The sequence below is a fragment of the Desmodus rotundus genome, chromosome 6 (genome assembly GCF_022682495.2).
Source record: "Desmodus rotundus isolate HL8 chromosome 6, HLdesRot8A.1, whole genome shotgun sequence".
In the NCBI taxonomy this organism is placed as follows: domain Eukaryota; kingdom Metazoa; phylum Chordata; class Mammalia; order Chiroptera; family Phyllostomidae; genus Desmodus; species Desmodus rotundus.
This window is the reverse complement of record NC_071392.1, coordinates 20,155,729-20,179,394: the sequence shown is the minus strand read 5'-3', so window position 1 is coordinate 20,179,394 and position 23,666 is coordinate 20,155,729. Positions and strand designations below refer to the sequence as shown.

The following is a 23,666-nucleotide window of genomic DNA, read 5'->3' as shown; positions in this document are numbered from 1 at the left end:
GTTTCATATACTCACAACCGTAAACCTACTTGTGCCCCACATTGTATACTGTCAATAGAAAGAATCAAGTGATTTAAATAACTAAAACAAAATCACCAAATTAATTACATAACATTGCATATATAATAACTTTTCAAACACCAATTCCCACTGTTATTTTGCATTAGAATTGAACTAAAATTACTATAATAAAAATGCATTTCATTTAAAAGTATATATGTACTTATAATAAATTTGTGTAGGTAACTAATAACAATAATATATTAGAATAAATGCTAAAACTTCACCAGAAAGCGCAGCAAACATGAGGGCTGTGTATCCGTGTTCATGTTGATGACAATTTACATCAGCTCCATGTCGCAAAAGCAATTTGCACATATCGAGTTTTCCTTTATATGCAGCGTGCATTAGAGGAGTCATTCCATTCTTTAATAGAAAGGAAAAAAGTATTAATTTTACTTATTTGCCTTTCACCTACCTATGAGCAACTCCTGCAATTAAAAACATAAAATAACATGAATTAATAAAATCATCTTTATAATCAGCAAAGTACTTGTATATTCACTTTCCCACTTGGATCTTCCATGAATTGCTGGGGGGGAAAATGGTCTTACTATTTTTTTTTTTTTTTTAAATTAGTAAACAGACTCAGAGAAGCCTTGCTCAACTTCACATAACTGGTCAAACGGCCAGAGCAGGGACCAGACCCCAGATTACCAGAGCTCCCATTCCTAACCACACACACTTAGCTCCTGGGGAAACAGATGTGCAAATACATACACATGCATTTAAAAAAGAAAAGAAAAAAAAACTCAAAACAAATACAATGCCTACCAAGGGAAAATTTGAATAAAGAATGATGGTATATCCATAACCAAATTATCACAAGACTATTGACTAAATTCATCTATATCTATTGAACTGGAGAAATGGTCATGAATTACTGTGAGAAAAGCAAGATGCAGGCAATGCACATTATAATGGTATCATTTTTAAAACAATGCTCTCCCAAACTACTTTTATATTTTGATCATACACATGATTTGGTCATATATACATTGTATAAATATGGAGAAATGATTGGCAGTATTTACACTAGGCTACACTTTTAGTCTCTGTATGTTATGTGCATATCCAAAGAAACATCCGACCTTGTATGTCCTGGGTACCTAATACTGTTCGGTAGGGAAATGAACAAGCTGTTCCTTGCCAAGTTAATTTTCTCAGTAACCATGATTACATTCTACAAGTGCTGGAATTTCAAAGCTGTTTTGGATGAAAACCTTTCTAAAACATATAATCTCTTACTTTACTAAATCTTAGCATGCGAACATAATTGGAATTGTTCCTGAGGATTCCAGACTAGTATTTTGAACATAAGCCATAATATTCTCAAAGGGCTGTTTATGTGAGAATTATAGGGAAGCTGGGACCTTTCAGGAGGTTGTACAAGAGGCAAGTTAATGAGAGTAGTAATGGAAAAATGATAAGAAGATTATAACTTTAAGACTCCCCTCGTTGGGTGTGTCTACAGGGATGCAGTATTTAAATGTCGGGAGTGGTTTCGGTAATCAGAATCTCATTGTACAGAGGCACCTTTAAGGGAGTGGGGATGGACTACATGGTCATTACCCTTTGAACGAGACAAAAAAAGTACTGAGAGCATGACTAGGGTGAGAGCCCCTAAAGGTGATATAATCTGTACATAAGAAGCTAGGGTGTGGCCTGGGGGCAAAGGAAGGATAGGGCACAGGCTAGTCCATCACCCAGCAATCTCATCCTACAATGACAGGCTGCCTCACTCAGAGTGAATAATCCCAAGACTACAGAACTGTCCTATAATTCAAAAAAAAAAAATTAAGGCAGCTTTCACTACGTGGTAATATGCTTACAAGCAGAGAGGATGTACAAAGCTCTTGGATCTTACATTGCAAACTGTCCTCATTTTATTTTGTCTGCTGTGTTTTAACTGTCATTTGTGTTAATCACATAAACCCACTTTTATCTGACTGCCCTCCTGTTTCCTGATATTCCTTTTCCTCTCATTAAGTAAAAAATGTTTTCCTGTTTCTTTCTTTTTGCTTTTCTCTTTGGTATTTCTTGTTTACCAGCTGTCTTCTTGGCAGGGATTGGTTTTCAGAGTCAACCAATGAGAGAGCTTCTTTCCAAAAAGGTAATGAGCCATCCCAATTATACCGTTTGCTGTGCAATCTCTGAAACTGTTTTTGTCGTGTCTATAACACAATGTATTTTTTCCCACATCAATTTTTTTGATAAATGTATTTTCAGTTCTAAATAGTAGGCAATTTCTTTTATTTCTTCTTTGAACCAAGAATTACTTTGAGTTTTATAAAAATTTCAAGTTATATGTTTTATTTGGATATTTTTCTTTCATTTTCAATGCATTCTATTACATTTGGTGAATACATCAGAAATTAGCTAAAATTTCCTATAAAATAGTGTAACACCTAAACTAATTATCAATGTTTCATGTAAAAAGAAGGTGTACTATTTTTTTTGTTCTATACACAGCACAGACTTAATTAGGTTATCTGAATTTTCTATTTCCTGAATTACTTTTTTTCTACTTAATCTGTAGGTTTCTGAAAGGTGGTATTGTGGTGTTACAAATTTTTCCTTTTAATTCTATCTTTTTTTATGAACATCAAGGCTTATGAACATCAAAGCTTGTAAGGAAAGTCTTAAGACTGGTATGTTCTCAGTGTATTATTAATTTAATCTGTAAGAGTCTTGATCAATTAAATTTTTTTTGCTTTATACTTTATTTTGTCTGATACTAAGTCTGCTGCACACGGGTGGATAGAGGGTTAACAAAACCACTCCACCTTCTGCATGAGAAACTGAAGTTCAGTTACCTTTCCGGAACTAGAACTGTGCTGTATGGCAGAACCCCCACACACGAGAGTGGCTGACACTGGACAGCTCAGAATAGGCTTGCCAGCATCTCAGAGTCAGCTTGGGTAACGAGTTCTACAAAGCTGAGTTTAGGTTTAGTTAACTTTCCCTAGAAGTGGAGTTGCTGGATCAAAGGTACATACCTTCAGAATGGCACAAATTTTAAAATTTTCTCCAGAATGTGATGCCAATTTACACCTAATCCATTAGCATATAAAAGTCCAATGTTTCCCACATTTCACAAGAAATGATATAATTTTGGTTTAATCTTCACTTATTTGATCACTAATAAAAGTAAACATGTTTTTACATGCTTCTTTGTCTTTTGTAACCTGTCTACTTACATTTGGTTTAGATATTAGTATAACCTGAGTTCAAATTCTAGAAAAATAACTCATTAGACTTTATATATTATTCATTCTCACAAGGCAGTAAAACACTTTATTAAACTTCTAAAAATTTTACCTCATCCAAACAGTTGACACGAACATTCTTGTTGGCTAACAGTGTTCCAGCTTCTTGGGCAGTACCTAAAAAATTTGTTTAAAAAGCAAAGTAAGGTTATTTATCATTAGAATTGAAAAAATCTAACATCGAGGAAAGAAATTAAAAGCTTATCTGTAAAACTAAGACTAGTCAGATTAGGTTGTTAAGAAATAAAGTATCAATCACAGACTATTTATTCCACAAAGTAATTATCCTGAATAAAAGATTTATAGAAACTAAAATAGCTTCATCTTGTTTTTATTTCCACTGACCTTAAAGTATATTAAATCAGCCACTTTTTCCTTTTGGGGGTACTACAATAACCACAAAGCACAGGACTCTTAATACTGGAATAAATCTTAAAGGACATCTACTCTAACCCATCATCTGAAGCTTACATACCATTCAATGTAATAACTGGAATTCAAAATACAGTCAGTATTTATATACTTTGTCACCATTAGGCCCACGAACTGATGGCATGCTTGTAATAGAATTCTTGGTTTGGAAATGCTTAGGTAAACATATCTTTAAAGCCTGGTATTATATAAAAGTGTTCTGTGGTCAGCGTTCAGACTCTCTTACTGAGAGTCCTCTAATGTAATCCTGAAGGTCAGTCCTCTGTAAATTTGAAAATAAGCTGTAATTGGGCCACAACTGTCAGGTTTTTCCAGTCCTCTGCGCAGCACACTAATAGAAGCAAATAGCTGAAGGAGAGAATGTTGCTATTATCATCATTAACAAGACCAGGCGCACACTCTGCCAACACAATTCTGGTTTGACAAGGAAGAGAACAATGAAATTGAATGTTCCCAGGGAGAAAGGATGAGATAAGCCTCTCCTCTAAAAGGACAGAAGAGAATAGGAGCACCCCCAACTAGGAGTTAGTTATTTCTTCTCTTTAAATTTAGAATTATAGTTCAAGAATGTGCTAAATTCGCTCTGGCCAGGTGGCTCAGTTGCTTGGAGCGCTGTCCCATCCATCAAAAGGTTGTGGGTTCGATCCCTGGTCAGGGTGCATATGGGAAGCAACCAATCAATGTCTTTCTCTCTCACATCGATGTTTCTCTCTCTCCCTTCCTCTCTCTCTAAAAGCAAAAAAAATCCTGAAGTGAGGATTAAAAAAATTTTTTTTAAAAGAATGCGCTAAATTCTGTAAGTCTTCCAGTCAAAGGTGGAATGCAGAATAGATAAGCCTGCTGCTCTCTCCCTGACCTACTTCGTAGGCAAGTCATCTGGTTGCTTCTCACCAACTCGGAAGAGACAAAGAAATGTCTCGCAGACTGACAGAGAAATAGCTCTGCTGGAGAAATGTCAAGTGAATGATCTCGAAGCCTCTGGATTACAACAGCAGCTATTTTGTAAACAGTACATTGTCAGTCCCTGTACTCCATTTGAATGGCTACAGAAAGAGAGGGGAAAGCCTTCAAGCATGGAAGCGACATGGAACCTTACCCACACCTGTGTAGTGCAGACTTCTTCTCAGAGACTTTCTCAAACATCTTCAGAGAGGAATTAAAACAGAACAAAAATTCCCACACCCCAGTTTCACTTGAAGAAGATGCTTCAACTGAATCCATTGTCCTCCAAGGACTAACAAGTTATCTTCCATCTGATCAGGAGATGATTATGCAGGAAAAGAAGAACACCATAGGGATTGTGAGCATGTCTAGGCTTGCTACTTGTTAAGGAAGGATAAAGATTACAATCATAAACATTTGGCTCACAAATAAGAGACCAATAATTCTATTAAAATGTTTAGCCCAATGGCCAACAATCTAAGTTAAATCTGCCCTGTCAGGGAGCAATTAAAAATAAATAAATAAAAAGGTGAGGCATGCGCACACGTAACACTGTGTAGCCTTTTGAAATGCAGGGACCAGGAGACATTTTTTTTTCTGAAATGGTTTTGGCTTGTGGAGAATGAAAACACAACTTGGAACATAGATGAGCAAAGTATCCAAAGAGGAAAAACTTACGATGATTTCTAATTGGCTGTTCCTAATTTAATGACATTAGTAGGAAATTACTGATAAGTCTAAAATAGCAAAGAATGGCAAATGGGGCTCATGCAAAAGGATTTTCACTTTTTGTCATACCTTACTGTCTACAGTAGACTCTCAAACACCATTTTGTAATTAAGTTTAAAATATTAATTACTTTACTGGGGGAAAGAACTACGTTAAATCTGATTTAACATATCTTAAAATGGAGGCATATTGTACTATAAGGGGGACGTAAAATGAGCCAACATTTACCGTTAACGGCGACAAAAATTAACAGAGTAATAATTGATGAAAGTAACATTTAATGATCTGTTTTCCTTTTGAGAATTTCTCCAAGCTGCTCAACCAAAGAAGAAAACACAATCCACCTGCCTCATTAGGGAAGGACTGATCAGCTTATCTGGACAGACCAGCATTTTAGCAGAGAAGAAATGATACTAACAGTGATGTTTTTGCCCTCTCTTCTACCACACTACAGGACTACTGTGAACCTGAAGCAGCCCTGTGCAACCCTCAGTTTCCTCATGTGTGCAGCAGAGATAGTAGTATCCATCTCATAAGGTTCAGAGGGGAACTTAGGTCCTGTCCTAGTGCAGGGCCCAGAGTAAGCCCTTGGTGCATATTACATGCTCTTGTTATTTTATATTCAGAGCAGCACAGTGTAATTTGCTGTGGTATTTCTAATATCTACATGGGGACCAAGGATCTGTTACCATAACCAAAACAGGGGAGAACCAAAAATCTTTTGACCTTTCTGTTTCCAGCAATGCATCAGATAACCATGAGATCTGGGTATGTATGGTTTTCAATCTTTTTGGGGGATCCCCAAAAGCGATGTTTTAAGGAATCTATATTTAAGTTAAGTATTTAAAAGACTGTTTGTCTTGTTAGTTGCTATAATGTGTGTGTGTATATATGTGTTAAATGTATAAAATATTTAAAGAGTCTAAATTTTTAAAATAACCATGTGTTTTTAACTACATATAGCTGTAAATGTATTTTAAAAGTGGAGACTTCTAATTATGACATACCTTGAAATAGATTTGTTTCTAAAAGTTCTTACTCGTATCTATTTTTAGACTAACAAAATGGCCTTAAGTTGGATTATGAACAATTGCCTAAGGATCAGAGTAAATAAAGACTTTTGTTTTGTAAATGAGGACAACAAAGCCCACAGAGGTTGCATAACTTTCTTTGAACTCTACACTGTAATTATTAGTAGACTTGAATCTTTCTAAACCATAAAGGTACTAGAAATAATATTATTAACTACAAAGGAACTTAGGTTCTTTGAATAGTCCAAAACTGGGAACGGAAATGTCCATCAAAGTAAATGTATAAGCAAATGAAATAAAATAAGAAACAGACTATTGGTACAGCATAGATGAACCTCACAATCAGTACACTAAGTGAAAGAAGTCACGTAAAAAAAAAAGAGAGAGAGAGAGACTGTTTATTGTATAGTTCCCCCTAAATAAAATTGTAGAATAGAAAACAGACAGAAACCTGTCAGTGGTTGCCTGGAGACAATGGCGGATGAAATTAAAGATTATAAAAAGGCATAAAGAACCTTGTGGGGTGAGGAAACTGTTCATTATCTGGACTGTAGTAACGGTTTCATGGGTGTACACTTAAGTCAAAAACTGATTTAAGAAAGTGCACACTTTAAGTGTGCACCACTTATCATACTTTCATCATCCCTCAAAAGCTGGTAGAATAAACCTTATTATCCAAGCCTGTGTCATAGCTGCTTTTACACAAGTAATGAAAAAAAACCAACAGTGAAAAATTACTCTCTTGTTAAGTCAGCAACAGTGATTCCAGTGATTTCAAGTGCTAAACAATTAAGTAAATGGAAGATCTTTGGTTTATATCCTTAAGTTTAAATTTATTTTGACATAGTGCTTTCTCGGCGTTTAAGGAAAAAGATACCAGAAGTTAGAAAAATGGGTCAATCTACAAGTTATACAAGACAGTTCAATGAGATTCAGTGATTTCAATTTTCCCTTCTTAAATGTTGTGAAATGGATGCTCTCATTAACTATGACTTAAATGGGTGCGTAGAAAACAGCTGCTCAGTTTCATCTGGAATTTCTTGGCATTCTAACAAAAACTACAGTCTGCAGAATACCTAGCATGTGAATTCACTCAGAAGAAATTGTTCTAAAAGTGTCTAGTCCTGGCTGGTGTGGCTCAGTGGATTGAGTGCCAGCCTGGAAACTGGGAGAGGGGTTGCCGGTTCAGTTCCCAGTGAGAGCACAAGCCAGGGCTTGCGGGCCAGGTCCCCGCCCCGCAGTTGGGACCATGCGAGAGGCAACTGGTTGATGTATCTCTTACACAGAGATGTTTCTCTCCCTCTCTTTCTCCCTCCCTTCCCATCTCTCTAAAAGTAAACAAACAAAATCCTTATTTATAAATTAGTAAGTGTCCAGAAACACTGCGCATTATTCTCTGGACTGTAAGTGTCACTTACAGTCTGCTTAACTTCTGGAGGGTAGTGACTGGCAGAAAGAAGACACTCAAAACTTTGCTGAGTTTATCTCGCATTGCCCCAGATGGGAGGCTACACTTGGCTAAAACTGTACTGTTAGTTCCAAGTACTAGTATTTACTAATCCAGTGCTCCTCAAAGTTGAGAAATATAGTAAAGGGGAAAAAAGTACAAACACCCATCTCCTTAATGCTTTGAATGAGTACAAATATAAACTTTGCTTATAACCTTTATTCAACTACTAATCAAAAAATTATTTTATACCCCTGGCTGGTGTGGCTCAGTGGATTGAGCACTGGCCTGCGAACCAAAGGGTCACCGGTTCGATTCCCAGTCAGGGCACGTGCCTGGGTTGCAGGCCAGGTCCCTAGTAGGGGGCATGCAAGAGGCAACCACACATTGATGTTTCTCTCCCTCTCTTTCTCCTTTCCCCTCTGTCTAAAAATAAATTAAAAACCTTTAAAAAATATTTTATAAATTAAATGCACCAAATCAGTAACATTTAAAATTAACTTGACAGATTATAATGTTTTACTTAAATTAAATTGTCTCTGAAAGTGAATATGGTATGGATCGCTATGGTGCTGGTTTTAGTTGTTGTTCAGTTTATTTTCAAGTCCAGTATATTTCTAGGCCATGTGATATTTCTGCTCCACCACTTGTTATGTGACACTGGGCAAGTTATCCAATTTCTCAGTTTATTGCTTTTCTTGTCTATAAAGTGGAGATTAGCATACTTATCATATTAACACCCAACAAAAATAGCATTTTAAATGCCTTACATACACTAACTCATTGCATCCTCGTAATAATGCTGTGAGGTGGGTACCATTTTTCAGAGAACCTGATGCTCAGAAACAGCACCTTGCCCAAGGCCACGTCACCGCCACACGGCGGAGGTAAGATTCCATCCACACCGGGCCTGCACTGCTAACCACCGCTCTCATAAGCTGTCTGTCTTAATGCTATGGTTCAACAATAATTCCTACCTCATCAGGATTAAATGCATCAATACATGTAAGTGTTAATAATTATGACCGACTCATTAACATTCAACAGAAGCTGTCTATAGTGGCCATTTTCTCATGTTCCCCATTACCTTCCTGTGAGAGTATAGTGATGTCACATGTCCCTTCACTTGACAGGAATGCATCACACTAAGTCCGCCTCAGCTCTTTTCTCACCCACTTGGGCCAACAGACCCGGGGAAACACAGCGTCTGTGCACTGGTTCCCCTTGACGCACAACAGGCAATGGCACAGCACTAACTGATTAAATTCACATGTATTCTCTTTTATTTCATCTTTAAAATAAAAACTGGTGGACACCTAAGAATATATTCAAGCACTCACCACCACCACCACCTGCCCCTTTCACAGAGACACACTTTATAAAACTGCGCACTCGTTTAGACTTTTAGGAGAATGTGGTAGCTCTGGGTCGCTTAAAAACACAAGGTGCATCGCTGCTGGACAGTACGTTCATCCCTTGTCTCCCTGATGCCCGGTACAGTACCTGGCACTTAGCTGGAACTCACGTTTGCTGAATGGGGTCCCAGGGCACAAAGGCGGGGAGAAATTAATTACCCAGACCCGGGCAGAACATAAAGGCCGCGGTGCCAAAAGGGCCAGTGAGCCATGAAGAAAAAATGAAAACATTAACTCTCAAGTCCCACAATTCCAGACCAAGAGCATTTATGATAAATACAGCTGTGACTAACTTAAACTCGATGTCGGATGGGGTGAGCTGGTCTCATCCAGCACCTGTTGAGTTCAAATCAGATTTTTTTTACATTTAGATTTTCCTTGTCGGCATGAAGAATAATTTGCCATACTCTCTGGGGACCCAGATTTGAGCCTGGCTACTTAGAAGACTGGACCCTGGGGGGCCTTTGCACTGCAGTGACTGGCCCCTCAGCCATCGCGGACACCCGTGGCTTTCTCACTCTGGAGGTTAAAACCACATTCTGCCCGCAGTCCCATGCACCCCACCCCTGCATCTTGACTGTGCAGAAGCCACACAGTCACGCTGATGTCATGTCACCTGCTAGGTAACGGGACTTAGCTGGGAACTCTTCTGGGACCCGCTAGGGAATGAGGGGGAAACATGGCTTCTGGCTCGTCCCCCGGGCCCGCGTCTCCCTCCCTACCACGCGGAGCAGCGGAGCTGGACACGCGTCGGGAGAGTGGAAGGGAACGCGCGAAAGAGCGCGACGATCGCAGCCGTGCGGGGAGCGCCGAAAGGGGGGGACGCCCAGCCAGGCTCCTCGCTCCTCTGAGGTTCCTCGCGGCGGCCGGGGGCCTCTAGAAGGCAGCCCGCGAGGTCCCAGACGCAAAAGCCCCAAAGGGCCAAATTACGGAACCCGTTCTGTGCCCTCCTAAAGAAGTCTTCTCGCAGAAGCTCCCTCCTCCCGCGAGCGGGGGCGGGGACAGCTAAGGAATCCAGATCTTTCGGCCTCCGGAAGTCGAAACGGCCCTCTAGACACGGGCTTAAGAACCTTACACTACTAGGCCACAGTCGCCGGGGCGGCCCGCGATCGAAATCACCTCAGGGGTGTTGCAGACTGCGCCTCCCGGAGCCCGCGCCCCGGGGTCGCCCCCCCTAATCTGAGCAGGGGCCTGGAAACGTGTGCCTTCCCAGAAGCCGGTTTAGCGGACGGACCTCTGCCACCTCCGCCACCGCCCGAGCAGTGCTCCTCCCTCCCACCTCCCCGCCCCCCCACCGGCCCCGCACCCAAAGGAGAAACGCGCGCTCTCGGTCCCCGCAGGACCGCAGCCCGGGCTCCGCCACGCCCCCGGGCCAGGCTGGCAGCTCCTCCGTCGCCGCCCGGCACCCATACCTTTTCCGATGACTTCCAGCAGAGCCTTTTCCTCCTGGGTCAGCTCGCCTTTCTCTATGTGAACCATTGCTCCCGCCAGCTTGAAGGTTATGTTGTTTCTTTGGACGTACTAGAAAGAAACGCTGTGTCTTCGGCAGGAGCGCTAGCCGCACCGGGGCAGCTCCAGACCCGAACTCCGCGGAAGCGTTCGAATTCTCGCCGCTCTTCGCGGGCCGGCGGGCGGCGGGCGAGCTCCGGCGAGCCGAGCGGGCGGTCTCCGCAGGCCCGGCGGCGGTCACCGCCCCCCGCGCGTCATTGGTCCAGCCGGTGGGGGCGCTTCAGGGGGCGGTAGCCAGAGACTCCCATTGGAGCAGCCTGGGAAGAAAAAACCAAATGGCGAAAACCAGGGGGAGGGCGTTAAATTCCTCTGACGCGTTTCCCGCCCCCATCCTGTCCGCTTCACCTCTTTGGGGACATGCAGTATTTAGCCTCTCTGTCTGTAGCTTCTGTGTCCGGCGACGGCGGCCAGCAGCGGGCAGAGGGGGCCGGCTCTCGCTAGGCCCCCCCCCATTTTCTCGGGAGTGGAGCGGCCCGGGCCGGGGGCGGGCTGGGAGGCGGGGAGGGGCGGGGCGGGAGGCGGGACTGCGCCGGGCTCCGTGTGTCGATGTCAATGTGTCTGTCCTTCACTCCTCCATTGTCTGCGGCCGCCACTGCTGCCGCTGCCACTGCCGCTGCCGGATTCGCCGCAGCTCCTAGCCTCGCGCGTCGCCGCTACCTTCTTGGACAGGTGAGAAGCCACCCAGGTGGGGCCCGGGGAGCCGGGAGCGCTGCGGAACCCGCGTCGGTCGCTCCGCCGGGGGCTTCCACTCGGGCCGTGGCTGGCCGGGAGGAAGCATGTGCGTGCTGGGGCAGCTTCCTGCCTCTCGGTGGGGAAGCATCCCCTTGACCACATTAACCTCCCGTACAGCTTCTCAGTGCCTCGGAGTGAAGACCTGCCACTCGCCACATTTGGCCGTGCGGGGAGACCCTGGGACCGCGAAGGGGTGGGGGCCCGCCACGCGGCTGGAAGTGGAGGGGGCACATCGTTTCGTGCGTGGCACCGCCGGACGCGGCTCCCGAAGGCCGGGGCTGAGGCTCAGAGCTGGGGGTGGGGTGGGGTGGGGTGGGGTGGGGTGGGTGGGGAGGGAGAAGGAAGTTACCTTTTGGCAAGCCTCCCCCTCACCTCCACCGTACACGCGCGCACTGCTTGTCATCTGCTCTGTCCTCTGTGGGAGCTGTGGAAGAGAACCGGATCTGATTCACCTTATGGTGCCTGTTAAGGATGTTTGGAAGCAATTTACACTTGCACTAATACTTCGTGTCTGAGCGAACCTGGGAGGAGGAGGGAGGAAGGGCCTCGCGGCTCTGCTGGAGTTCCCAGTCTCTTTGTAACTCTTATCTGGAGATTTATGGAAATAGGGAGGGGAGAGGAAGGGGACGGTGATTAAATAGGTGTTGCTTCTGTACATAGCGTTAGATTAGCCCCTTAACCCAGTCTTCACTCTAGGGTGATACATCGTAGCCTGGAGCTTTGACCAGAGGATGGCTGGAGGTAAATACTAGTGTGAACCTTCATGTGCTCAAAAGCAGGATTTGCTTGCTAGTGTGAAGGCGGTCAGTCATCCCTCTAAGGCGCACATCCGTCACATATTTACAGCATCAATAAAAGCTTCTTGAGAAATTAGTGTGTACGTTATACTGTTGTTTCTCTAGACTAGTATTGATATTTCTCCCAAGACCCATCTGCTTCAAAGAGAAATATTTGAATAATTATCTCCGTGGTTTTTGTGAAGCATCCCCACCACTCTTTCTCCCCACAGTGCTGTATATGAAGTGAAATGCATTTTCCTTTGGCCTTATGCCTTTTTTTTTTTTGGATGCATTCACCAACATTTCCAAAATCCTGGAAGATGTTCATCATTATTTCCTGCCTTTAACAAAAATCTTTCTTAAACCCCAGCTATCTTCTTTTCGAAACCTCCGTCATCTTTACAGGCTGGGGCAGATCTGAGCCAGAACATCTCATGTGAAAATGGTTTGAAATTATTCATCCCAATGTATAACAAAGAAACTTTTGTTTGATGATGCTTTAATAATGATGTGACTGTTCAAACAACATGTAGTAAGACTTGAGAGTGACCAGTCTTTTGTAATGCTTGGAATGCTGTAACTGCCACAATCTCAATTGATTTGAAAATATAGTATCATAGGGAGGAAACCCTCCTAAAAAAAATGCTTGCAGAGTAACTTCCCCTAACATGTGACTTAACATCTTACAGCGTATGCATAGCCAGAATTGGGTATTTCATTGCCAGTATTTCCATCTCTTGTGCCAAATGCGGGCCATGGTTACTTGAAGGTCACACCTGTTTGTTTCACTGAGGTTGTCAGTTCCTTGAGGATAAACAACTTACTATTATTTCTTAGTGCTTTACGGCACCTGGTTTGTATGTAGTAGTCCTCTGTGAATACATGACTTCAGTAAATTTAGAGAGAGAACGAGAGGGAGAGAAACATCAGTGGGTTGCCTTTTGCATGCCCTAAGCAGGGACTGAACCCACAGCCCAGGCGTGTGCCCTGACTGGGAATCTATAAACAGCTATCCTTCACTTTTTGAAACTTGAATTTCTAGAAACTGATACGTAATGGATAGTGTTCATCAGGTGTATTACATTAATCGTTTTGTATAGTGTAAATATTTAATGTGAGAATAAGAATAGCTAATGAGCATATCTTAAACTTGATCGAGGAACTTTTCTTACACTAAGGATATACTCACAGATAAATTTTGTTGACAGTAAAATAGCAACCACTTACTGAGTATTTAGTCTCTGCCAGATATTCCACCAGATGCTTTGTGTAGTAGTCTTTTCATTATTGTTGTAGAGACCCTGGATAACCAATATTACCTATTTCTGCAAATAAGAGGACAAAAATTAAAATGTCCACTCCCCACAGTTAGGAAGAGTCAGAGCTAGAATGGAACCTAGATCTGTCTCCGAAACTTTTTCTCTCTTCCCAATCTTCTGTCTGTGTGGCTGACGGTAAGGAAGACATTATACTTTCCTTTAACTAGCTAATAAACAGTCATATGGTTCAGCATGCCAAAGGGACAAAAGTCTCTCCTACCTGTCTCCCAATCCCTTTAACTCTGCCCTGCAAACAGTGGCATCTCCGTGTATTTATCTCATGTATTTGTGTTTGTAGCTTATGTGTATATTTCCTTTTCGTCTTGTTTTTTACAGAAATGGGAGCATACTAACACTGTTCCACACTGTGTACTAGAATCTGTGTGATGCCTTGGTCTCTCTTATGTTTTTCTCTTCACCTTTTTAAAAATAATGGTTTCTAAAATGTCTAAGTGTCCCCTTGTCTCTTTACTACTGTCACCCCAGACCTCTCCTGGCCTGTCACAGTTGATTCCTAAGTAGCCTGCTTCTTGCTCACCTCACCCCATCCAGCTAATTCATGGCACCACCAGTTCAACAAATACTGGGCACCCACTGTCCACCCCAGAGTGAGACATACTCTGTAAAGACAGAACTGATTCACTTTAACTGTGTTGATGGCTTTTCTCTGGACACAGAATTGAGGTTCAGTTCTGCCCTGGAAGGCTCCAACCTCTGGTCCCAGGAGGCATTTCCAGCCCGCCAGCTCCTCCCACACACTCGGCTGTAAGGTCACCACTCTGCTGGTTCCCTAACATGCCAGTAATTTCCACCCGTTTGTTCCTGCTCTTCTCTTCCTGGAATGGCCGCCCTTCCCCCTTCCACAGCTCTCTCTCCTCCCCAGATGTGCAGGACTGGTCCAGTTCCCAAACACTACTCACTGTGTTCTCTCCTCTCCACTCCCATGATCACCTCTCCCCCTCCATCCAGTGAGGGGGCAGACTCCAGTAGTCACATGTATTCCTGTCCCTCGGCCAGGGCCACAGGGGAAGTCTTTAGACGGGTGGGTGTTCATGGCACAATCACTGATATCCTCTACAGTTCTCTTCTATCTTAGGGCCCTGGTGTTACCCCCCACCGCACCAAGTAACACCATTGCTTTTTCATATGGGTCCCCATAGAAATACCTAAAGCAGGCACTGTTTTTAATCCTCTACTAAGGGTATGTTTTTATTGATTTGAGAGAGAAACATCGATGTGATAGAGAAACATTGATGGGTTGCGTCCTACCTGTGCCGTGACTGTCAGTGGCACCTACAACCTAGGTATGTGACCTGACCAGGAATTGAACTCACAGCCTTTTGGTGCATGGGTTGATGCTCCAGCCAACTGAGCCACCTGGCCAGGGCTAAGGCAGACACTTTTTTTTAATGACATTCTATTATAGCTATATTACTCTGTCCGACCCCCTTCTAGAGTATAAATGAACTAGGACTAATTTACCTTTGTTGTCAGGAATGTAACCCATTGTCTTGCATCTACGGTATGCTCGGTAAATGCTGCGTTGAATTCAGTTTGATCCTTAACTTACTTTAGGTGGATTTGTTTCCCTACTTGACTAATTCTTCCTGGCAGTTTGAGGTGATTGTGGCAGAAGTTCTTTAAATGTTTTTAGTCTCAATCTGTTTAACATTCTGATGAATACTATCAACCAAGAAAAAAAAAATTCTTCACGCACACCCGGCACACACTTTGCATGCCACTCTTGGGTTTCCCCCATAAAGCCCCTGACCTCCAGCTCTCGGCTGTAAGAGAATGTTTCCTCTTTCCTGAAGGGGAATCGCTCATTTTTGAGTGTCACATCTTTTTGGAGTAATGTTCTTCTTGACATTTGACTTTCTTTTCTTATATTTAGGTCCTGCATTTCTTGAGTGATTGGATGTTGGATGATTTTAAGGAATTTTATCTTTTAGGTGTGGAAATGATGTTACATTTTAAAAGATCCTTTATCTTTTAGAGCTATGTACTGAATTATTGAATTATTTAAGGAAGGGATGATGTGACATCAAGATTTGTTTCAAAATGATTCTGTGGCAGTGGGGGACAGGGACTGAGTAAATATAAATGAGACACCACTGCCTCTGATGGAAGCTGGGCAGTGAGTATATTGACTTCATTATACTATGCTCGCTACATTTGGATATGGTTGAAATTTTCTGTAATGAAGTTTTTGAGGTAAAATTGGAAGTATTACAACCTGTAAAAAAAAATTGTTGTGGTTTTTAACAAAAAATAAGAAAGTAATTTATACTGGGAGTGAAGCTTATGCAATTGTTCATTTCAGCACTAAACATTTACTCCAAATCTACAAGAGACTGTCTTGCGAACAGTGCATTTCCATAGCCTGTTTGCTTCACATTTCATCCTCTCCACGAAACGAAAGGTAGGTGGCATTACTCAGTGCTCTCTCAGGCTTACAAGTATCCTCCTGGCAGCTAGTCTTCATCTTTTTTGGAAACTGACAAAGTAATTTTCAGACAAGTCTGAACAAGGGGTGCAAATACATGTAGTTTAACTGAGAAAATCAAGATGTGAATGAAGTGGAGATACTGATTCTTTTTTCTCTGTCTCATAAACCAACTCAGAAGGCATTTCCTCAAAAAAAAAAAAAAAGTGTACCAAAATGATTGTGAGCAATATCAGCATTGTTTGGGTAAGTATATTAATACAGGGAAATCAGGGCCAGATTCAGGCCAGGTGTGCTATTCTATCCTTACTCAGGGCTTGTTTAATTAAATGGTTGTTTTGTCACCCACTTTTGGGATTTTTGCACCTTCATAACTTAACGCTCCTTGATGTTTAAGTATCTTTTGTTAGGTTTTGGACTTATTAAGTGTCATTGTTGCCCAAGGCTGAAGTGTAAACTTTTTGTATCACTTGTAACATGTCTCCTGGGACTTTGTTTGAAGTGTTTTTAGAAAATATTTAATTAAGCTTCAAAGCCAAGTCTTTGCAATGTCTAAGGACAATGTAGCCAATCCAGTACCCCTGCCAGACAATACCGAAATACACATTCGTATGTATCCAGCTTAGACTCATGTCTACATTAGATATGTCACTGTGGAGTTTAAAACTAGGCTGGTGCCTCTTGTCTCTGAGTATAATAACACTATTCCAGTAATTAAAAATAGAAAACTTTGTCTGCATCAGAAGAAATAAGGGAACATTCACCTTCCCAATAAATACATTTAAGCTAGAAAGGTGGAGTTTTTATCTCTCGTCCTATGGTTATCTATTGTAGGATTACTTACGATGGTCTACAGACAAAGCAGCCATAACGCAACTGTTCATCAACCTCTGAGTAAAATCTCTTCCTGGTCTGTTGTCCCATTAAGAAGCCTCTTCTGTCACTGTGGGAAATGATCATGGATGGGTGGGAGGTGGAGTGGGAAAACGAAGGCTCCTACCTGCAGGTTGAGATTTATATTCCAAGGCAGTCTCTCTTGCGTTCAGTTTCTTCATATATAAAACAGGGATGTTAACTATATTTCCAGGGTGACTTTGAGAATCCTTGAGGATACTCTGGACTATAAAATGTTATATAAAAATGAATTGTTACTTTTAGGGCCATTTCTGTCTATTTTTGCAGTTGGGAAATATATGCAAAACATAATTATGGGCCTAGTTGATAAATCATTTCAAAGTAAAATTGTATAGACATTAGTATTTGTCAGGAGCATTCCTACATTTTGGAAGATAAAAATTATTTTTAAAATGAAAGAGAGACTGTCCTAGAGGATACAATTCTAGTAATTATATCTCAGGATTGAAATTATTTTGTGCATTAATAAGAAACTGGGTGTGCATCTGTTTGATTCAGTGAATCACAGAGGATAAGACAGGATCTTTGTCCCTAGATATTTAGGCTGTCCTCCGGGAGACAGGCCAGCCCCCGACACGACAGGGACTAAGGGACTCATCCTGCAGCTCTGCCCTGTTGGGTCAGCCCATGGGTCAGGCACCTTTGAGGACTTCCCTTTCGTGTTTCCGGGGCTCTCTGGCTCCAGCCAATCTTTCAGCTCTAATTTCAACAATGTTGTTACTCTTCTACCCACCCACCCTGCTTCTTGCTCCTGGAATGCCCTCCTCCACCCATTTCTGCATATCAAATTTTACTCAAATCCTTCTCAGCTCAAAGGACCTCTCCTGCACCAAGCTTTCTCCAGTTCCCAGCCAAAGCTCTACAGACACAAGGGTGGAGAGCTCCGTGGGAGGGCTGATTCCTGGAGAAAGTGACATTTTGAAGCAAGTCTGAAAAGGATTGGTGAATTAGAATGGGCAAGCCAGAAAATGGAGAGCATTCAAGGGAGAACAACCCCGCCCCCTACCACCAAGAAAACTCTGTACAAGATTATAACATAATGTAAATATTTTAGAAGTAAACACGGGCTGTAATTTCATGGCCAACTACCCTGGAAGTAGAAATGATTTCATTCAAAGCCATGTTTCCCTCAATATGTCAACTTTTAAAATCGTAACAGCGGTAGAGTATATTTTAAAGAACACTAATGCTATGTTCTTGTTCTCGAGCAATGTATAGGATGTGACATCAAAGTTCAAGGCTACACTGAAATGTATAAACTGGTATCTTAAGAACTGATGGAAATAGGAAAGTTGGTAATGGACATCATAAGAAGAAACAATGAAAGAGAAAAATATGTACTTACTAGAATATTTTGCCCTTGAGCACAAAGTGATTTGAAATAATTCAAAAATAGCTGACATATAAATAACTGAAACACCTAGAAAATGAGTAGGAAATTCTTTGTGGAGTTTATTTTGCACATGAAGTGTCTGCATAGATATTCAGACAAGGAACCTGATCTTTACCTAAAAGGAATTGTGGGCCTTGTGATTCTCTTAATTTGACTCTTTTCCAATTGGACTTTTTCCTTTTTTTGCTACTTTTGTAGATAAATGTAAGAAAAATGTTGCTGAAGCAGTTAAACCTGAGAGGTACAACTCAGGGATTTAATAATCAGACTAATGTGAATCATTTTAATGCAGGGTTGTGGTTTTCATTAGGAGATTCCACAGCACTTTGTTAGGGAAAGGAAAAAAAAAAACGATGATTTAGAATAATTTCTAATTTTTTAGAAATATATAATCTACCAAGATTAGCGGAGTCTACACAAGAATCCTTTTCACTGTTAGCTCACTCCACTGTCTATACTGAGGCCCTGGGTCTGTCTCTCCGGCAAATATCTTTTGGGCAGTTAAATGCCAAGTGGAGTGATTTGGCCTGTTCTAGGTTTGGCATGTGTTAAGTGAAGAATGCCAAAAAATGTTCTGATAGTCACATTTGTAAACTATCTTCTTTGAAAATAATGGTTTAGGTAACTCACTGAAGGAACCATTCTTTTGGCAAATGCCAAGGAAACAATACTTCCATTATTCTTTCTAGATTTTTAATATCAGGTGCGTTCTTTTTTTTTTTTTTTTAATGTCCAAAAACAAAGAAAACAATGCAATGATTACATACAAGGAAGAATAATACCACCATATTAATATTAAAGATTGCAATCCCTTGGCAAGCTTTACTTCTCTTAATTATGGAAATAATATTTTATTCACTTGCAGGGAAATGATAATTACTTAAAAATGTGAAAGATGTAAAAATTATGCTTCCTCTTTTCCTATGTCAACTTATTTTTACATTAGATGAGGACTTAAAAAATAATGGTTAGATGTACTCTTGTCTTTGAGGACTTCTAAGCTTCAGGGAAGCCATGGGCACTGGCGAGTGTCAGGAAGGGACACTGGCCCTGAGCACTGTGCAGACTGTGCCGTGAGCCACCGGGGGCTGTGCCGGTTCCTGGCATCTGTCACCCTCTTCTTTTTTGTGTATTCGCACAAAGGGCTTTAATGCTTTTCAGACTGACCTCGATGGCTTCCTGGATTTGTGATTATTTCTAAGGAAATAAAAAAGAACATATGTTTTTTCAGTATACATGGTAGTAGAATGGGGCTATTATAAGCAGGAAGGACAGCCCCAAGTTGGTGGCACCGAGGAAACTGCTGGCTAAAGGAGAGGGCTTCGGCGTTGGGGTGCGAGGCTGCTTTTGTTAGAGTTGGGCTTCTGTAGGAAACCATTTGATAAACTGGCTCCTGTAGAACTGGAACCACAGTGCCACAAGTTTCCTACTATTTGCATGTCCCTTAGAGGCAGGGTTTTCTTTAAATCCTCTTACTGAAGACATTTTTTTTCTTAATAGAGATTCTTACAAAACTATTTTTGACATTTTGGAGGTAATATGCCTATGATAATCCAGTTTATCAAGTGCTGAATAGACACTAAAATTAATATTTGTGCTCTACTCTAATTTTAAATCATAAAATCTATGAGCTAAGCAATGAAAAGCTGCCTTTGTGAATCATATAAATAATTACCCAAGACACTGCAACGAACACTGGCTGGCTCTCAGGCAAGCGCAGGGTGTAGAGACTGAGATGACAAGAATCTGGCCCTGACTATGCCAGGTGTGTAAGCCCCTGACCGGCAGGGGGTTTTCAGCTTTTATCTCTGTGGTATCGCCCGTGCAATGCGTGATCTCAAGCAAGTGGTATAACATCTCAGAACCTTACTGGAGTGTTACATGAGGGTCTGGGTTTAAGTTCCTGGATTGCAGTTATGGATAACAATTGTAAGTTAAAAAGTAAAAAATCGAAAACAAAAACAGTTATTAACATTCCTATTGACTAGTACCAGATGTATGTTTGCTAAATTAATACAAACGAGTTTTTTTTCAAAAATATACTTGAGTGAGTTTGTAGTGCTGTGGTATTTGAGGTTGGTTGTTTGTTTCCCTCTTAAGTTTGTGTGGTCCACTCCTATAAAGTTGTGTCGGGGGTACAGTCCCATACCATCAGTGTGCTGTGTCCCGTTAAATCCTAGGCTGGGCTGGGCTTTCGTGTTCCTATCCAGTTCACGCTCCGTTCATTGTGAAAGAGGGTTGTGTATGGTTAGTGACTTTTTGGTGTGTAAACCCCTCAGTTAAACCTCATCTGCTAGACAGGCTTAGGCAGGTCCCCTCCTGGGAGGATGGAGGGAGGAGAGGCTTGGTTGAGAGAACTCTTAAGTGAGGAAATGTTTGGATGCCTGCCTACCACCAGCTTTTAGCATCCCAAAGGTCAGTTGCCATGTTGTTTAAGTAGCTGCTCTAAAGCAAGTTATCTCACTAGTTAGCAGTCTAGGATGTTGGGTTTTTTCCCTCCAGAAGATTCTGTTTTCCTCTCCTGTTCGATTAAAATGCTGAGAGTCGAGGAACACACTTCAATTGGCCTTGCCATGTTCTAACTTCCCACCTGGACTAGCAGTCATAACCACTCCCGTCGGTCAGTTTTGGGTCTGACACAAAATCAGCTTTGGTAAACCTACCTGCAAGCAGCTGTAGAAAGGTTCACAGCAAAATTACGAGGAAGACACCAGATTTCCCATATACCCTCTGGCCCTGTGTGTGTTATACATAGCTTCCCCCTCTACCAACATCCCCGACCAGGGCGGCACATTTGTTACGATTGGTGAGTTTATGAATTGTTTGATAGCATGTGGTCTTGCACATATTGGATGCCTGATATAAATGTTCAACTCATTTTCTATACACACACATGTGTTTATTGTGATGTATGCATAAACATTTTCTTAAAGGATACATAAGACAGTGTTAAAGTATTAAAAATATTACTTCCATGGAGTGGGGCTCCGTTCCATGAACGTGAGATCAGGAGTGAAAGGTTGGGAAGTAGACCATTTTTTTTACTATTTTTTGGTGCATACTCTTTCATTCTGTGTTTTGTTTTGTTGTTGTTGTTTGCTTGTTTTTTTGCTATCGGCATTATAGTTTAAATGAGTCCATTAAAATAATATGGGGAGACCACTTGTTTTGTTATAAGCTTGGAGCTACAATGTGATTAACAAATTTCAAAGACATTTATTTCCCTCTTTAAGAAAGGGTCCCGATTACCCTAACATGACAACAGGTGGCTTTGAAGGGAAGATGCTGGAGGGTGCCTTCGAGTCAAGTCACAGAACTGCAAGTTCTCATGCGAGGCATATTTTTAAAGTTGTGCGTCGGTGTTGTGTTAGAAAAGACGATAGGACTGGATTAAAGTTTGTTTTCTGTTTGTATGCACCAAAAAGAAAAGAATGGAGGATTGTACTCTTAAAATGTGCATAGTAACCATTATTGAAAATTAGAATATGGATACTTTTTATCCATTTTTTTCTCTGAATTCTCAACATTGTACACAGTGAGCTGATTTTATAAATCAGTGATGTGTAAGGAATTATTTTCTCCACAAGTATCTTTTTTCTCATGTCTTTATCACAGAATCCAGGTATGTATTACAATATATAAGCTGTATGACCATATATTAGTGAGATAAACAAACATAATGGATAACATAAAGCCATATCTTAGTAGATACGGACCTTACAAATCCTTACATTGTAGAAATTCATATGTACTCTGTTAATAATTGCATTGATTGATGTATATTTTAAATTACTCTTTGAAAAGTGTATTCATCACCTTTGAACACTATAAAAGAAGGGGTTCATAAAAATAATCCACAGGAATTTTGATTAATGAAAGCATTATTGCTTTAATTTATAATTATCCTGTACTGAAGAAATAATTTGATCAGTAAATTCTGGAATATATCTTGTTAATCAGTTACTATGACACATTTTGTACTTATATCTGTTTTTGCTTTGATGAGTATTTTTAAACATAGAAAAATAACGGTCATTTTTATTTAAAAAATAAAAAATCTTTTTTCTTCAGGAATCATAACTTTGTCTTTAGGTATTTGTTTTGGATTAGTAGAGATTAGAAGAACTTCTTTAAAAATCTCCCGTCTTATTTTGCATGCACACGTTTTTTCATTGTTGACTTTATTCTTTCCCTGATAGTGATCTTTCATAACATCCAATTTCATTTTATGTACGTCTGAATCTCTCCGATCTGACTGTCATGTAGAAGAGTGTTTCCGTGGCGGGAATAATAACGGTAGTGCCGGGCACGGTCAGGCAGTTCACAGTTCGCTCACGCCAACGTGTAGTCTATGTTAGCAACAGGGGAAAGAATCCCCTCTTCTGATGCAGCAGTAAGAGCATTTTTAAAAATTAAATATCTCTTTCTACACTGAACACTCAAATACAAGGCATATATTAACCAGAGTAATATATTAAAAGCATCTTGAAATCAAGATTTGAAGGGTTTTGTTGGTTTTTTTTTTCCTGGAGAGTGCAGTTACTACAGCAGGGTTATTTCCTTCTTCACAGATGAGCAAACCTGAAGGATTAGAAAGTTAGGGTGTCTCTCCTTGTAGCAAGCTTTATTTCTAAGCGGTTTCGGAATATGCAAAGTCCCTGTGTTGGTCAGGTTCCTGGAATTTTTCAGCTCCCTTAACTGTTCCACTTGCCCAAGTTCATTTACTCCATGGTTCTACACATACATATTAACTTTTATTTCTGAACCATTTGAGAGTAGGTTGCATACACTTCGTCTCTTATCCCTTACGAATTCAGTGTGTATTTTCTAAGAATAAGATACTTCTGTTACAGAACCACAGGACAATAATGAAGTTCAATGAATTTAATATAGATACCATACTTATTATCACTGTGGTCAATCCAATATCATCAATTATCCCAATGGTGTTATATATGTATACCTACATACACATGTATGTATCTCTCACACACCCTCCAAGACTGCATGCTACACTTAGTAACATCCTTTTGGTTCTGTTCTCTTTTTAATCTGCAACCTTTTTTTGGTCCTTTTTGTTTAAGATGGTGACATTTTTGAAGAATGTGGGCAAGTTGTTTTGGAGAATGTCTCTAAATGTGTATTTGTTTCCTCGTGCTTAAATTCAGGTCAGGTGTTTTTGTGCATAATATGACATAAACAATGTTTTGTCCTAGGTGTAAAACATCTAGAGGCACTGGGCAACTGT

At 41.0% G+C, this 23,666-nt stretch overlaps 2 protein-coding genes across 4 annotated transcripts in view; one reads left to right on the top strand and one right to left on the bottom strand.

Moving 5' to 3' along the window:
- ANKMY2 (ankyrin repeat and MYND domain containing 2) overlaps positions 1-11,065 on the bottom strand; it is a 32,930-nt gene extending 21,865 nt beyond the window's left edge. The window contains exons 1-3 of one of the 3 annotated variants that reach the window (XM_024577211.4): positions 10,738-11,065; positions 3,382-3,446; positions 288-426 (exon numbers count right to left, since the gene is read on the bottom strand). In XM_024577211.4, the coding sequence (XP_024432979.2) occupies positions 288-426; positions 3,382-3,446; positions 10,738-10,804 (271 nt within the window). In that variant the 5' untranslated portion in view covers positions 10,805-11,065. Of the gene's footprint in view, positions 1-287; positions 427-3,381; positions 3,447-4,857; positions 4,947-10,444; positions 10,561-10,737 lie in introns of those variants that run through there. The other 2 variants (XM_045185196.3, XM_045185195.2) reach the window with 2 other exon arrangements.
- A 295-nt stretch (positions 11,066-11,360) lies between these two features.
- BZW2 (basic leucine zipper and W2 domains 2) overlaps positions 11,361-23,666 on the top strand; it is a 58,543-nt gene continuing 46,237 nt past the window's right edge. Inside the window, exon 1 of the mRNA XM_024577153.4 lies at positions 11,361-11,503. The gene's annotated coding sequence lies outside the window, so the exon portion shown is untranslated. The remainder of the gene's footprint in view (positions 11,504-23,666) is intronic.